This window comes from Schistocerca gregaria, chromosome X (genome assembly GCF_023897955.1).
Source record: "Schistocerca gregaria isolate iqSchGreg1 chromosome X, iqSchGreg1.2, whole genome shotgun sequence".
Lineage (NCBI taxonomy): Eukaryota > Metazoa > Arthropoda > Insecta > Orthoptera > Acrididae > Schistocerca > Schistocerca gregaria.
The window spans coordinates 563479191-563495797 of record NC_064931.1 but is presented as its reverse complement, the minus strand read 5'-3'; the positions used below and the strand labels follow the sequence as shown (position 1 = coordinate 563495797).

Below are 16607 nucleotides of genomic sequence, written 5' to 3'. Positions count from 1 at the left end.
AAGGAAATGGCCCGTGATTAGAGTTTTAAGACTACCGTATGCTACCGTAGACTATCATAAGTAGTTTTCCTGGTAGCTTTAGTCAGCTAAGGTCATACCTGCGGTACATTTAAGTTAGGTGTGTTGCATACCTCTTGGACGTTAACCCATAACGACCGCTTTCTTTACGTACGCGAACAGTGTCTTAATAGATTGCCCTAAAAACAGGAAGCGGTGAACCGTCTAGAAACTGAGTGAGGACATATAAAGGGTTGGGTAACGTACGGAACATTTTTTTGCGTTATTGTGGATGATTAAGAGATGAAAGGAAGAAGAAAATGAAAACACTGTTGGCACGCAGTGCATTTCTACTCCACTTCATGATGGAGGAGCGAAGTGGAACAATGGATAAGACAGTGGACTCGCATTCAGGATGACCGTGGATTAATTCCCCGTCCGTCATTCAGGTTTTGATTTTCCGTGTTTTCCATAAATCACTAACGTTGATCCTTAGTCGGTTCCAAAGAAAAGGACACGCTCAATTACCTTCTCCGTCCAACGAAATTCGAGGTTGTGCTCCTTCTCTAATGACCTCGTCGTTGAAGGGGTTTTAAACCTGATTGTCCTTCCTCTCCTCTGCATTAGACAATGAGGAGATGTCCGAGAATTGACTCAAGACGCTTGCAGAAGGTTTTGTGATGAGGCATTTTACGTCGGCAACTCTTCTCCTAATAAAGAGCCAATGTTAGTGATGAAATTTCCTTCCACTCTCCAGTATCCGGCCGGTTACCTCCGGGTAGGAAGCCACCACACTATCGTTCATTAACGCTCCCGGCTGTCACACGTTTGAAGCAACTAACTGAAATAAACTCACCGATTTTCTAAGACAAATTTTAAATTAATTTGCTGCAACAAAAATATAGGTTAAATTAGAGCGAAGTATATCTTACAAAGTAGATGAAATTACAGCAAAGTATATCTTACAATTACAAATGGACTACAAGAAAAAAAGAGAAAACTCATTAGAAGCGATCTTCGTATCACCACAGTTGATTGTGGTTAGCGGAGGCACGCCAGGTTACGTAACAAGAACAATTAAATACATGGATTTATTGATACTTTCGGCATATCTTGTCTAAAATGGAATAGGGCTGGCGTTTAATAAGCTTTCAGTACTTTTGTGGAACAAAATCCCAAAACATTCTGATGTTCAAATGTTCAAATGCGTGTGAAATCTTATGGGACTTAACTGCTAAGGTCATCAGTCCCTAAGCTTACACGCTACTTAATCTGAATTATCCTAAGGACAAACACACACACCCATGCCCGAGGAAGGACTCGAACCTCCGCCGGGACAAGCCGCACAGTCCATGAACGCAGCGCCTGAGACCGCTCGGCTAATCCCGCGTGGCCATTCTGGTGTAATTTTTATTATTCTGGAGAATGTATGTTTAGTTTACGGAGAAGGGTCAGTACTGCTGTCTGTTGATCGTTGCGAAATATTACTTAACAACATTTGTTTCGACAACATTATCGAAATTACTAAGCACCAATTTTCCAAATGAGTAATTTTCTGAATTCAAAAGCACTACATATTTAGGGGAGAGATGATCCCATTATTAAGTCATTAAAAGTATTATGTCACTAAGCACAGTCAAAAATATTACACAGAGCTCTAAGAGCATGCTCAGAGCCACCAGTAATTGCGAACGCTGTACCATGATATCTATAATGGAGATTCATATGTCTGATAACGAATTCTTGCTGTTTGTTTATTTTTGACTGCAGCTAAGGACATAACAGTTTTAAGAACTTAATACGGTGATCACGTCGACCCTCCCAGAAAGCCGAGCGTTTTAGCACACCGCCCCTGGAATTCGGGGAGGTGCTCGGACCCCGAATCGAATCCGCCCGGCTGATTAACGACGAAGACCGGTGCGTGGGGCAGCTTAAATGTGGTTTTTAGGTGGTTCCTCTTGTAAATCCTCGTCGCCAGTTTTGAAAAGGTCTCGTCGCTACTGCTGTGGAGACCGAGTTGCCACTGTTGTTACGGTAGGCCGAGTCTGTGAGTTGGTGAAACGGCTTCTGGTGCAGCTCACCGCTGAGACAATTTCTCCCTGCCACTATTACACAGCTATGCCCCAGGGTTGGGTAACAGGATAGGAGAAGGAAGGCTCTACAACACGCTAGCAGATTAGTAGCAATGAGTTCGATAAGTAAAAAGGGTTTACTTATCTTTATGACTAGTTGAATAATGAAAGTCTTCAATGGCTAAGTACAAATAATTGTAGGTAAACGTCACAGTACATAACAACAACTGTCTGTTCACTCCTAAGACTTCACTAAACGACGTTTCCTGTCAAAGTCAGCCCTGGACGATGGTCTATAACCAAGTGGGTGAGAGCTGCTCTTCTATCTTCCGAGTAGGCTTCTGTCCTTTGTCATCCGGTCATTGGCAGATTGTATTCGGCCGGCAATTGGCCGAGGTGAAGTCGATATCTTTATCCTCAGCGCCGCCCGTGGCTCTGGTGGAACTCGCTCAAGTGGCGAGTCTCTATGGCAGTGGCACCAGCTCGCATCTTTGCGTCTGTGATGCTTTTGCCCTAGCTGTGTCTTTTTCGGACGACACAGCAGTTCCCCACATACGATTACGTGAATACCGGACTAGCACCCACGTCTCGCCTCAGCTACAAGATTCGCAGACATTTCGAATACGTTCTCACGGTTTCAAATGGGATAACACTAGACGCAGACAGACAGGTTATGCTATTCTATCCCAAGGAGGGAGGGATGGCGACAGGAAGGGCATCAGGTCACCTCTGCTACTAACATTGCCAAATCCGGATTAACATGTCGACACCGCGAAGGCACGGGATAAGGCCAGGAAAAAAGAAAGAGAAAGATACTGGGATCATGTCTTCCCGAAACATGTATTTTTAAATTAAATAAATCACACATTTGGATAGCTGGTGCTTCCTTATATCTGATCTGATGCGATATAGTCGCAGTAAGATTTCATAACAGATAACTTCGTTTTGATAAAGAAGAGTGACTGTTATGGGGCGTTTGTTATATATATGAATCACGCGGCCCTCCGTGTCCATATGTAACAGATTTATCCCCCTTGACTGTAGCTCGTAAGAATCTACAGAGCATATCAGCACGGCCGTGGCATCTCAACAATTATCCTATCATAGTGAAACAATAGATTGTACTTACTGGTAGAATAAGGGAGTTACGGTTATTAACGTATCAAGCGGGGATCTGATATGTGATATTGATGGCGCACAAGGAATATTCCATTTGAGAAAAGCAGCTTTAATCGGTATACCGTTTAGTTATTTCAGCGCAGACGCGTACCGACGAGTACAGCATACGAGTGGTGGCTGCCGTCACCCACGTATCTCATGCAGACGGTGCAGTCAGACTGACGCCACCGGAGAACTGGGAGCAGACTGTGCAGGGGCGCGCTCATCCCAGCCGAGCCGCACTCTTTTTGTGCGTCAGCCTCTCGTTCCGACGAGGACGCTCGGTCTTAAATGTTTCCGTTCGTAAACGGAATGGCAAGGGGAAAAAAGAGGCAAACATCTCATAGTTACACGTACAAAACTTTTTCTCGGCATTCATTTTTGGTGCCTCTGGTCTTTGAAGAGGTTCCGAAAAATCTGAGAAACTCTGGACAGGCGAGCTGTTGGCCCGAGTGACACTGTCCAAGGCCCCAGCACTCGCGTTCTCCAGACACTTGGCAACTGTAAAGACAGTCGCTCATCTAACGGTATTCTGAGCTGGGGTCTTAGCAGCGAGGACTAACCGCTTGAAACCTAGCTATAAATCTCGATTTAAGTTCTTCTGGATTCCTAATAACAGCTTACGGTGAACACAAGAAAGTTTGTTTCTAGTGATCACTTTATGTCCCACAACAGATCCTTGCTGTAATATCCTAATTTATAAAAATATTCCTATTAGTGTCCTAAGCTGACAACCCAAATACTTGCGCAACCGCTAAATATGTTGGGACAAGGATAGTACGCTATGGGGTGATTATTTTACTTTATGGGCACGATCATAATTTTGTATCTATCGAACCATTTAAGTAAATGACTTTAGTATAAACGTCCATTATCTAAACGGCATTCGAGTGACCATTGGAAATGGAGAACATTAATATAAACGCCTGTTATGGTTTGCGGGAACGATGTAAAAAGAAGGTCGAGGCTATACCCCATTATTCGACTTTTACGTGAAAACGTACTTAAAAATTCCACTGTACCGACGGTGGCAGCCTCGTTACATAGCATCTTATTGAAGGATGTTCCGTGACATTCGCTGCAAGTGTCTTATCACTATTCTCCTCTTTCCAAGTACCAAGAGAGGTGACAATCTTTCACAGCAAATGGGTTCACTGAAGAGGCATGGTCGATTTCCTTCCTCGTCCGTTTCTAGTTCGAGTTTTTGCTGAAACATTACTAATCGAGTCGTGGGGTGTTCAACCATAATCATGCTACCTCTCTTCCTTCTTTTTAGGGGCCCCCAAATGCCTAGGGAGCGAGGTGGAGCAGTGCTTAGCATACTGGGCTGGCATTCGGGAGGATGACGGTTCAAATCCCCGTGTAGCCGTCAAGATCTGGGTTTTCTGTGAGTTTCCTAAATCGCTCCATCAACTGCCGGGATGGTTCCTCTGAAAAGGGCACGGCCGATTTCCTTCGCCATCTTTTCGTAACCCGTGCCTGTGCTCCGCCTCTAATGACCACTCTGCCGACTGGACAATCTTCATTCCGAATGCCGAAGAGGAAGCATACAGTTTGCGTAAGAAAATAAAATTGCAGTGTTTCAGGAGATTAGGAAGTTAATAGCACGGAATATACAGGAAAATATTGGTGCACTGGGGCACTATCTATCGCTGAAACACTTATTTCATTGTCCATTACGGTTCTGAAAGTATTGAGGTTATGAAATTAGGTGGCTCATCCAGTAAAAATGAGGTTAATACGTCTGCGGATAAATTATTCTTTAGCATACTTCTCTGTACTTAGGCACACTGCTGTGCAGAAGAGATACTTGCGCTGGGAATGTGTGAACGGGCATTTAAAAAATATTTTATTATTTAAATTTTACAGTCTTAAAGATCTTAACGATATTCGTCATGCAGTATTTTAGGAACGGCTTAATAACCGTGTAATTGAGCGCCTTAAACCCAGTAACAAAAACTATTACTTATGGGGATTAAGCTTTCCAAAAAGATATTTTAGTATAAAATATTCTGGCTAATCTTGCATTTAAAGTAAAATGTGAGCTTTTGACGACCTCCATCCCGTCATTATCAGGATCAGCTACAGAACAACTACGTAGTTCTATATCGTTTACATTCTAGTAGATTAGAAACTCTCACGTAATATAAATTCACTCGAAGATGTTAATGTTCGTTAAAAATATTCAAAATATTCTGACCTGATATAGTGTCTGGGTGACACGTGACCTACACTCACTCGAAACTTCTGTTGAAAACGTGATGCTATTGAATATTTCTGAGTCTAGGACAGATTATTCCGAGCTATGATCACTGTTCTTTGGAAAGAACTTTCCCTCTAATAGAGATTGGTGATCCTTTTTCTCGTTTCCGTAGCGGTGTAGGAAATACGCAGTAGCGTCCAGAGCTGAGAACCTATGAAACTTTTCTCGTGTTGTCTCTTTTCTCTTACGTTAAACGTGGGTTTAGACGTTATGTAGCACGTGGCTTATCTGACGGCGAGCTTCGAAGCCGAACCGAGATCATAAATAAATATGTGGGCACAATGGAACTCACCTACCGAAATATTTGTATAATAATATACATAATATCGTGTCAAGAACCGAATGATAAATTCATTAACATACGTGAAGTTACACAGTGTAACAGACACGCCCTGGCCTGGCAGTGACGGGAGATAGCCGCCTGATCTATAGGTGGGCGTGGCGGCCGTCTTCTCGTTATGGTCCAGACCACTATGGCACCTAATTTAGGAACACAGCGAGTTGGGCAGCCGCTTCCCACCACCCTGTCACGCCTTGGAGGCCGCCTCCGCTATATACAGCAAGAACTACAAATGTTGCCTTATTTCATATATGACTTGAGAACTCGGTGGCTATATAGGAATTAGCAGCGACAAAATAAATCAATCAGCCACAATTTAGGCGAATTCACAACTCATTCTCTCGCAACTAATTTTTGGTCTAAACCCACGTTCTGACGGTAGCATACATTTCGTATAATATTTTGCATGTTTCTCATGAAGAGAAAGTGCTTTTATTTACCTGAAATAACACCGAGCAAAAATTGTTTCATTAGATTATTTTTTATTCTAGATTTTAACGAATCTAGGACTACATTTCACAACTGGCATTATATACATAGCCTACATCAACCCAAATGTTCACTATGGAATCGTGTAGAAATCTGAAGTAAATCGGCCAAGAACTTTTGGAGATTTTGGAGAGCCACTTTTCCGCTTTAAATACTGCATACATATACGTTTCAAGCCAGATTATAAAATCTTATGTACACAGTGATCTTCCTCTTCTCTTGAAATTAAAGTGCGAAAAATGTCGCCAAGACTGGAATAAAATTGTATATTTCCATTAGTTACAAACGAATGGAGAGAGAGAGAGAGAGAGAGAGAGAGAGAGAGAGAGAGAGAGAGAGAGAGAATGTTAACAATAGGACTTTCCAATCAAGAACAACTGCCAAGATGAGAAACATAGAAGTAGATATCCTCTGTGCGCAAAGCACCTTAAATCATTTAATAAGGGTAAGGCTTCCTGTGCAGATTGTATACCAGTCACGTTCCTCTCAGAGTATGCTGATACAATAGCATCACATTTAGCAATTATATGCAACCGTTCGCTCCCAGAAAGATCAGTACCTAAAGATTGGGAAATTGCTCAAGTCACAACAATACCCAGAAAGGGTAATCCGTTGACTTACAGACACATATAACTAACGTCGATTTGCAGTAGACTTTCGGAACATATACTGTATTCGAACATTATGAATTACCTCGAAGAAAACGATTTATTGACACACAGCCAGCAGGGATTCAGAAAATATCGTTCTTGTGAAAGACAACCAGCTCTTTATGTTCATGCATTTTTAGATTTCCAGAAGGCTTTCGACACCGTTTCTCACAAGCGTCTTCTAAGCAAACTGCGTACCTGTGGAATAGCGCCTCAGTTGTGCGACTGGATTCGTGATTTCCTGTTAGAAAGGTCACAGTTCGTAGTAACAGACGAAAAGTCATCGAGTAAAACAGAAGTAATATCCGGCGTTCCCCAAGGAAGTGTCATAGGCCCTCTATTGTCCCTGATCTGTATTAACGATAAGGAGACAATCTGCGTAGCCGGCTTAGGTTATTTGCAGATGATGCTGTCATTTACCGTCTTGTAAAGTTTTCAGATGACCAAAACGTATTGCAAAATGTTTTAGATAAGATATCTGTAAGGCGAGAAAAGTGGCAATTGACCCTGAATAAAGAAAAGTGTGAAATAGTTCACATGAATACTACAAGAAGTCAGCTAAATTTCGATTACGCGATAATTCACACAAATCTGAAGGCCGTAAATTCAACTAAATACTTAGGGATTACAATTACAAATAACCTGAATTGGAACGATGACATATATAAAGCTGTGTGTAGAGCAAACCAAAGACTGCGATTCATTGGCAGAACACTTAGAAGGTGCAACAGGTCTACAAAAGTGACTGCTTACACTACGCTTGACCGCCCTATTCTGGAGTATTATTGTGACGTGTGGGAACCGCATCAAGTGGGACTGACGGATGACATCGAAACAGCACCAAGAAGGGCTGCTCGTTTTGTATTATCGCGAAATAGGTGAGATAGTGCCACAGACATGATACGTGAATTGGAGTGGCAATCATTAAAACAAAGGCATTTTTCGTCGCGATGGGATCTTCTCATGAAATTTCAATCACCAGTTTTCTCCTCCGATTGCGAAAACATTCTGTTGACACCCACCTACATAGGGAGAAATTATCATCACAATAAAATAAGAGAAATCAGAGCACGCACAGAAAAATTTAAGTGCTCGTTTTTCGCGCTCCGTTCGAGAGTGGAACGGTAGAGAGACAACTGGAAGGTGGTTCATTGAACCCTCTGCCAGGCACTTTATTGTGAATAGCACAGTAATCATGTAGATGTAGACGTAGAAGCAAAGCTGATGCGTGCAGCGTTGGGCTCTCACCACGGGTATTCAGAGCTGACAGAGAGCGCTTTGTTTCAGTTTTCCTAGCCATACCACACTCCAGATCACCGCCACATTTTGGCAGATGCATTCCTACATACAGATTTGCTGTAAAGCGATGTTGGTAGCCTGCATCTGCTTTGCTTCAGCAGTCGTCCTTCTGGAGACATTGGCCCTGAATGAAAAACGCAGCACAAGACAAGTGTTCCTTTTACTTTCTGTCTGAGCAAGGTGGCTCACATTACTCGGGACAAAGAACACGTCTTTTCGATGCTTATGTTTAAGAATTTCGATCGTTAAACTCAGAGTCTTTGTTCGTAAAACCAATGAGGTGGCACCAAATTCCGTGTTAAGTGCGCATTTTCCTTATCGCATGAAGTTGCAACAGTCGGCTGAACGAATAATTCTGGTATTTACATTTTAAAATTCATCACACCAAGGGTAATATACACACGCCGAAGGCCGGCCGGAGTGGCCGTGCGGTTCTAGGCGCTACAATCTGGAACCGAGTGACCGCTACGGTCGCAGGTTCGAATCCTGTCTCGGGCATGGATGTGTGTGATGTCCTTAGGTTAGTCAGGTTTAATTAGTTCTAAGTTCTAGGCGACTCATGACCTCAGAAGTTAAGTCGCATAGTGCTCAGAGCCAGCCACCACACGCCGAAGAGCACTGCATCGAATATTACACCAATAGTTAGAGAATGACGCTGTCCAATTTTCCCGACCGTAAATTAGAGATTTTCTAGGCGAGAAGGTTAACAGTGACAGCCGTGATTGACGAGCCATGGAAGACGGCTTCATCTGATCAGCGAATGTGTATCTAAATATTGATTGTTCTTTTAACACTATATTTATGAACTGGATAAGGTCCATACTGATACCACAGTCTTTCGACACCAATGATGGCACGAAGTTCGTAGTCATAGTTTCCGTCATTATGATCTGTGCCGAATCAAACTGCATTTCAGCTGATTTTGCCTCGCGTGTATCGTGGTACTCTTCTAATATTATGCGGATGGGACAGCTTTAACCTCTTCCTTGAGAACTATGCAGGACTGACTACTCTGATCCAACTAACGTGATGTGCTCCCCTGTTATCGTTCCGCGTCATTTCTATCACGTTACTATAGATATTTTTGTCTCAATAAAAAAGCGCAGGTCGTTGCAGCTTTCAAGAAAGATCGTAGAACAGATTCTCATGATTAGACGCCTATATCGTTGACATCAGTCTCTTTGAGATTTATGGAATACGTTTTATACTAAAGAATTATGCCGTTTTTCCAGAATGAAAATCCCCTCTGTAAAAATCGACTGGGATTCCACAGACAGAGATCTTACGAAACTCAGCCCGTTCCGTTCCTCCTTGAGATCCATAACGCTACAGAGTATAGACAATACCGCTCAAGTTGATGCCGTGTTCCTTGACTTCGGGAAGACATTTGACACCGTCGCTCACTACCAGTTAGTGAAAAAAACAAGAGCTTACTGAGTATCTGACCAGATTTGTGACTGGATTAAAGACTACCTTGCGGACAGAATTCAACAAGTCGCTCTTAACGGAACAAAATCGACAGTTGTACAGGTATTTTCCACAATACTCCAAGGAACGTGATAGGAGCGTTGCTGTTTGCAGTGTACATAAATGATGTAGCAGAAAGCGACTGAAGCTGTTTAAGACTGTTCGCAGATGAAGTAACAACTCCAGAAGGCAGAATCCATTTGCAGAATGACCTACAAAGAATTTACGAATGATGAATGCTCTAGCAGTTGACCCTGAATGTAAATAAATTGTAATATAATGAACTTATGTAGGAAAAGATATACTCTACTATGTAACTACACGATTGATGACAAATTTATGGCACAGTATCTAGTGTAAAATATCTAAAAGTAACTATCCAGAGCAGCCTTAATAGAATGGCCCCATAAAACAAATAGTACGAAAAGCAGATGGCGGACTGAGATCATAGGATGATTCTTAAGGAAATGTAGCTCATCCGCGAAAGATGTGGCTTACAATGCTCTTGCCCGTCCGATTCTTGAGTATTGTTCACCAATGTGGAACCCTTACAAGGTAGGATTGATACATGAGATAGAGAAGATCAAACGTAGAGCAGCGCGTTTCTTCACGGGATCGTTTAGTAAGCGTGAGAGCGTTACAGATATGCTCAAAAAAATCCCAGTAGAAGACGCTAAGAAGGAGGCGTTGTGATCACGGAGAGGTTTACTATTGAAATTATGAGAGAGTATTTTCCCCCATGCCTCAACGCATGCACCATTCCTCCTCACTCACCATGCTGTGAGCAATGGTCCTTTACGAGGTACGGGATTCCAGCTGTCCATTGCACGAAGTTCGCTTCGCGGTGTTCACTCGCAGGGTGGTTGAGATGGACCAGAGTTCATTGACGGCAGCAATTCCTGTAGCGCTTGAAACCGATTTTCATTGACAAAGCGCCACATTCCTATCATGTCACAATCGGTTCGGATCTCTTTGTGTTCACTGTTCACCGTTTAGATGGCAGCGAGCGGTACACCTCTACTTGTAGGCACGTTGCACAGTCCGCGTTGATGGACCAGCAAATGTCGCCACTTCGCTGACAGTGTGGTGGTGGGCACATTCAAACACGGTAGCTGTTTTGTGCCATTGTGGCGCGTTTCCACGTCTACTCATCTAACTACGCTGATCCCATGCAATCGACTGGCACATACACGCTCCTTCACTGAAACGATTTGAGGCAGCGTTGGATGATTACTTGCCCGCCTCGTAACAGTTCAACACTTTTACAACGTTTAGAACCTTTTCAGGCTCATCTTTAGATAGGCTCGAGGAAGCTACGTGTTCAATTCCGTAGCGTGCTACTCTTTTAGTGAGGTGACTAACATTTTGTTTGGTGCGCTTAGCTGTGTCAAATTAGATATATTACTGTTGCCGCGCCACGAGATATCCTCTGTCATAGGGGCGAGGGGCACGGTAAGAGGAAAGTGGCCTTTGCGCATGAGCAAAGCGAGTAATGATGTACTGCATGTAAACATCAGCAGCCTCGTTGTTAGTGTGGCAAGTGGGACAGTGCTGGCAGGTTGTAGTGTTTGCGCTAAATGACTCACCTACAAGTTGCTACGACTTCTCCTGGTGTGAGGATAGTGATTTTGCGCCAAGCTGTAAACTAACATCTATAAAATTTAAGCTCATCCATTACGGATGTTCTAGAACACGTGACTGTGTATTGTATACAAATACTGAAAACTGCAACCGGTAGCTTTTTATAAACATTCATGTATTGCCATAAACTAGTTTTCGAACATTTTCAGGCTCATCTTCAGATGGGACACGTGGAAGCTACATGTTTGTTTCCAAAGCGTGATGCTGGGTACTGGCTCTGTGAGAGTATGGACGGTTTTGCAATTGGTATCCATCTGGAAATTTCCATTGTGATTGCCATATGGTCACAGGTTACTCAATTTCCACTATGAATATGAATATACACCGATTTTTACGATAAACATATTTACAGATTTATCGTAACAGTCGATATTTATTTGCAAATAACTTACGGGATTGCAGCCGGGTGATTTCGTCGACAACTTCCGATACTCAAAAGGTGCACACCCTGCCATTTTCAAAGAAATTTTGTCTTGAAACCGACAGGGTGTGTAGTCTCAAAAATCAGCTGTTGTCGATAACGTCACCCGGCTGCATTCTCGTAAGTTATTTGAATACTGTATACCCTAGGAGGAACTGTGGTCTCTCGATATGTTTCAATATTCACTTACTAACTTCCTACTTTCAATATAAATATTCACTGACTGTTACGATAAACATATTTATAGTGATAATCGGATTGTATTTATATTAATATTAAAAAGTGAATAATTTCTGGCCAATTGGTAATCACAAACGAAGGTGCCAGGTTGATACCAACCACCAAATGATCAGTACTGTTGCAAGCGAGTACCCAGTATCACACTGCACAAGTAAACATATGACGTCCATGTATTCCACCTGAAGATCAGCATGAAAAGGTTCGAAAACTAGTTTATGGGTATAACCAAAGAGTTTTAAAAAATGAAAAAAGATTTAATGTTTTGTGAAGTTATTTGGAATATTATGTAGTGCTGTTTAAAATAATAGAATACTAAGTTAAACATTGGACTTGAAATTCTCAATTGGTACCTCATTTGCTGTAGACGAATTCGAGCATCATTCAAAAAAAAAAGTTCAAATGTGTGTGAAATCTTATGGGACTTAACTGCTAAGGTCATCAGACCCTAAGCTTACACACTTCTTAACCTAAAGTATCCTAAGGAGCAACACACACACCCATGCCCGAGGGAAGACTCTAACGTCCTCCGGGACCATCCGCACAGTCCATGACTGCAGCTCCTTAGACCGCTCGGCTAATCCCCATCATTCAAAGGTGCCTCAAATTTTTTCATTTCGTTTCTTACTATTAGACAAAACATTTCACAAAAGTTTGGCCTTTTTCTTTTCAATGTTTTTACTTTTACAATTTTCGTTCAGAAAGTATGAAGTATAGTATACACATATCAAAAAAGTTTTGCATCACCTCGGTTCCAAGAGTTCCGGAACCTGGACAGAAAACCTGGAATATAGATCAACATAATCATCATTTTCGCCCTTTCTATGGCTCATGAAAACCACACATTGCATGTTGTACCAACATACAGCGAGATTTTCAGAGGTGGTGGTCCAGATTGCTGTACACAACGGTACCTCTAATACCCAGTACCACGTCCTCTTGCATTGATGCATGCCTTTATTCGTCGTGGCATACTATCCACAAGTTCATCAAGGCACTGTTGGTCCAGATTGTCCCACTCCTCAACGGCGGTTCGGCGTAGATCCCTCAGAGTCGTTGGTGGATCACGTCGTCCATAAACAGCCCTTTTCAATCTATCCCAGGCATCTTCGATGGGGTTCATGTCTGGAGAACATGTTGGCCACTATAGTCGAACAATGTCGTTATTCTGAAGGAAGTCATTCACAAGATGTGCACGATGGTGGCGCGAATTGTCGTCTGTGAAGACGAATGTCTCGCCAGTATGCTGCCTATATGGTTGCACTACCGGTCGGAGAATGGCATTCACGTATCGTACAGCCGTTACGGCGCCTTCCATGACCACCACCGGCGTACGTCGGCCCCACATAATGCCACCCCAAAATAGTAGGGAGCTTCCACCTTTCTGCACTCGCTGGACAGTGTGTCTAAGGCGTTCAGCGTGACCGGGTTGCCTCTAAACACGTGTCCGACGATTGTCTGGTTGAAGGCATATGCGACACTCATCGGTGAACAAAAAGTGATGCCAGTCCTGAGCGGTCCATTCGGTATGTTGTTGTGCCCATCTGTACCGTGCTGCATGGGGTCGTGTTTCCAAGATGGACCTCGCAATGGATGTCGTGAGTGAAGTTGCGCATCATGCAGCCTATTGCGCACAGTTTGAGTCGTAACACGACGCCTTGTGGCTGCACGAAATGCATTAATCAACATGGTGGCGTTGCTGTCAGGGTTCCTCCGACCCATAATCCGTAGGTAGTGATCATCCACTGCAGTAGTAGCCCTTGGGCGGCCTGAGCGAGGGATTCTATCGACAATTCCTATCTCTCTGTATCTCCTCCACGTCCGAACAACATCGGTTTGGTTCACTCCGAGATGCCTGGACACTTCTCGTGTTGAGAGCCCTTCCTGGCACAAAGCAACAATGAGGACGCGATCGAACCGCGGCCCTGACCGTCTAGTCATGGTTGAACTACAGACAAGACGGGCTGTGTACATCATTCCTGGTGGAATGACTGGAACTTATCGGCTGTCGGACCCCTCCGACTATTAGGCGCTGCTCATGCATGGTTGTTTACATGTTTGGACGGGTTGAGTGACATATCTGAACAGTCAAAGGGACTGTGTCTGTGATACAATATCCACAGTCAACGTCTATCTTCTGGAGGTTTGGGAACCAGGGTGATGCAAAACTTTTTTTGATGTGTGTATTTTTAATAGGGATCGGCATGCTGTTTCTATTTAGAGTATACAGATCAAGAGATAGCAGAGAATTTTCAATTTCTGCTGTGATTTTACATTTTTTAAACTATTTCTACAAAACTAGCAGCAGACGTTCGTGAGATATTTTGTTTTCTTGAAATCACTAATTAAGTTTTCCTTAATTAGCCAGATTATTGTCAAGCAATTATATCTATTTTTGCAAAACTAACCCTCAAGCTGGTAAATTTGATATCTCGTTTGTCCATTTCCCACTCTTCATTTGGCCATGCAAATTCGACAAATATCCATTGTGTAATAACTAGGGATCCTTTTTTTCGTTCCCTGGAACATTTGATCAAAAAAGTAATTTCAACTTCATCCATTCTTGCTATGAGGGAGGATAGGACAGCTGACGATGTATCTCAACTACAAACAAATAAACCAACAGCTGTATTTTTATATGTGATTCATTTCAGAGCCTGTCGGTCTCGGCATTCCATTCTGCCATCTTCAGGACCTATGTACAACACAGTAACAGCAATACAGCTCCTGAGGTGGGGACAGTGGCGGATACATACGAGGGGTGCCCCCTTGCGCGGCCAACTTCATTGCCACCCACGCTGCCCCCGCCAGTCAGCCCGCACGTTATTCGTTCGTTTCTTTCATCTGTCGACTCGACTGAATCGAGTTATTGAGTAGTTGTACTTTCCTATGTCGACAGTGAATGAGGATTGACTTAATGGCTTAGCTCTGTTGAACACTCACCCTGGTTGTCCTATTAACGATATAATTAACCGATTTTCCGGGAGGAATAGGAGCATAGAATTCATCATTTAAGTAAGAGAACCACAATTGTAAAGTTTTGTATCATAAGATGGCATTGTCTTGTATATGTGCATAATCAGTTTAAATACAACTTTCTTAAGGGGGTAGGACGTCAAACGGGCCGACTTACAGATAAATTCATAAAACTTTGTCAGTACGACCAGGAAGGATTCAGGATTCACACTAATAGCAGTGGAAGTGCAAAAATATAACAAAATAATTTTTTTTAGATATGAAATTTCATCTTTTTCACTTACTGTTGGCTGCATTTGTTGCTATAGGTACATTTTTCTTCACAAGTAAGAGAGATTCTCTGATGAATTTTGCACAGCATACAAACCATACTTGCAGGTGTGTGAAACTCTAGAATGTTCCAAATCTACTAAAAACTGTGGTAAAAATTGAGATAATTAACTACAAAATTTGATTTTTTTCTAAACATAAAGTTTAAAACATAACAGCTCATTCATTTTTTCATAAATAAAATAGATTGTAGAGTTTCAGACACCTGTAAGTATGGTTTGTATGCTGTGCAAAGTTCATCTAACGTTCTCTCTTACTTATTAAGAAAAGTGTACCTACAGCAAACAAATGCAGCCAATAGTAAGTGAAAAAATGATGAAATTTCACATCTAAAAAAAAAATAGTTTGTTATGTTTTGGAACTTCCGCTGCTACGAGTGTGAATCCTGAATCCTTCCTGGTCGTGCTGACAAAGTTTTATGGTTCAAATGGCTCTGAGCACTATGCGACTTAACTTCTGAGGTCATCAGTCGCCTAGAACTTAGAACTACTTAAACCTAACTAACCTAAGGACATCACACACATCCATGCCCGAGACAGGATTCGATCTTGCGACCGTAGCGGTCTCGCGGTTCCAGACTGCGCTGCCTATAACCGCACAGCCACTTCGGCCGGCGGACTGATGACCACAAAAGTTAAGTCCCATAGTGCTCAAAGCCATTATTTTTTATAGACAGTGTAAATTAAAATGTCCTGTGGTGCCTCTCCTGCTCCAAGTCGGCCCGTTTGACGTCCTACCCCCTTAAGCTTTGCATGTGACTTGATTATATTTTATAACGGTAAAAGTGATGGTAGCGTAAGATTTCTTTAGCGCCCCCTCTTTGAGGTTTTTCTGTATCTACCAGTGGGTAGGGATAACAAACTTAATGCGAATTATACAAAGTTACGTTAAGGAAGCTGTTGCATTATTTATTGCTCGTTATAAGAGAAGAGACCGGTTGCAGGTTTCCGTATTTGTATATAAAATGTATGTCAGAAGTAGTGACGAGCGTTCACTTTGCTGTTTCAGAAAGAATTCACGAAAGACTGTATCTTCAACGAAATCTTCGAGCAGCACCACTACAACACGTACACGTCGGCGCGCTACTCGGACGGCCGGCGCACGCTGTACGTGGCGCTGAACAAGCGCGGGCTGCCGCGCAAGGTGCAAGTGCGGGCGGGCGCGCCGCTGCGCCGCCTCAGCACGTACACGCGTACGCTCACCAAGCCGGCGCCGCAGGCCGCCGTCGACCGCCTGCTGGCCGCTGCCGCCGCCGCCGCCGCCGGCT

At 42.9% G+C, this 16607-nt stretch overlaps 1 protein-coding gene across 1 annotated transcript in view; it reads left to right on the top strand.

Annotated features, from left to right (window-relative positions):
* The window catches only part of LOC126298986 (protein let-756), a 735285-nt gene that overhangs the window by 714488 nt on the left and 4190 nt on the right, over nt 1-16607 (top strand). Inside the window, exon 3 of the mRNA XM_049990607.1 lies at nt 16349-16564. Coding sequence (XP_049846564.1) covers nt 16349-16564 — 216 coding nt within the window. The remainder of the gene's footprint in view (nt 1-16348; nt 16565-16607) is intronic.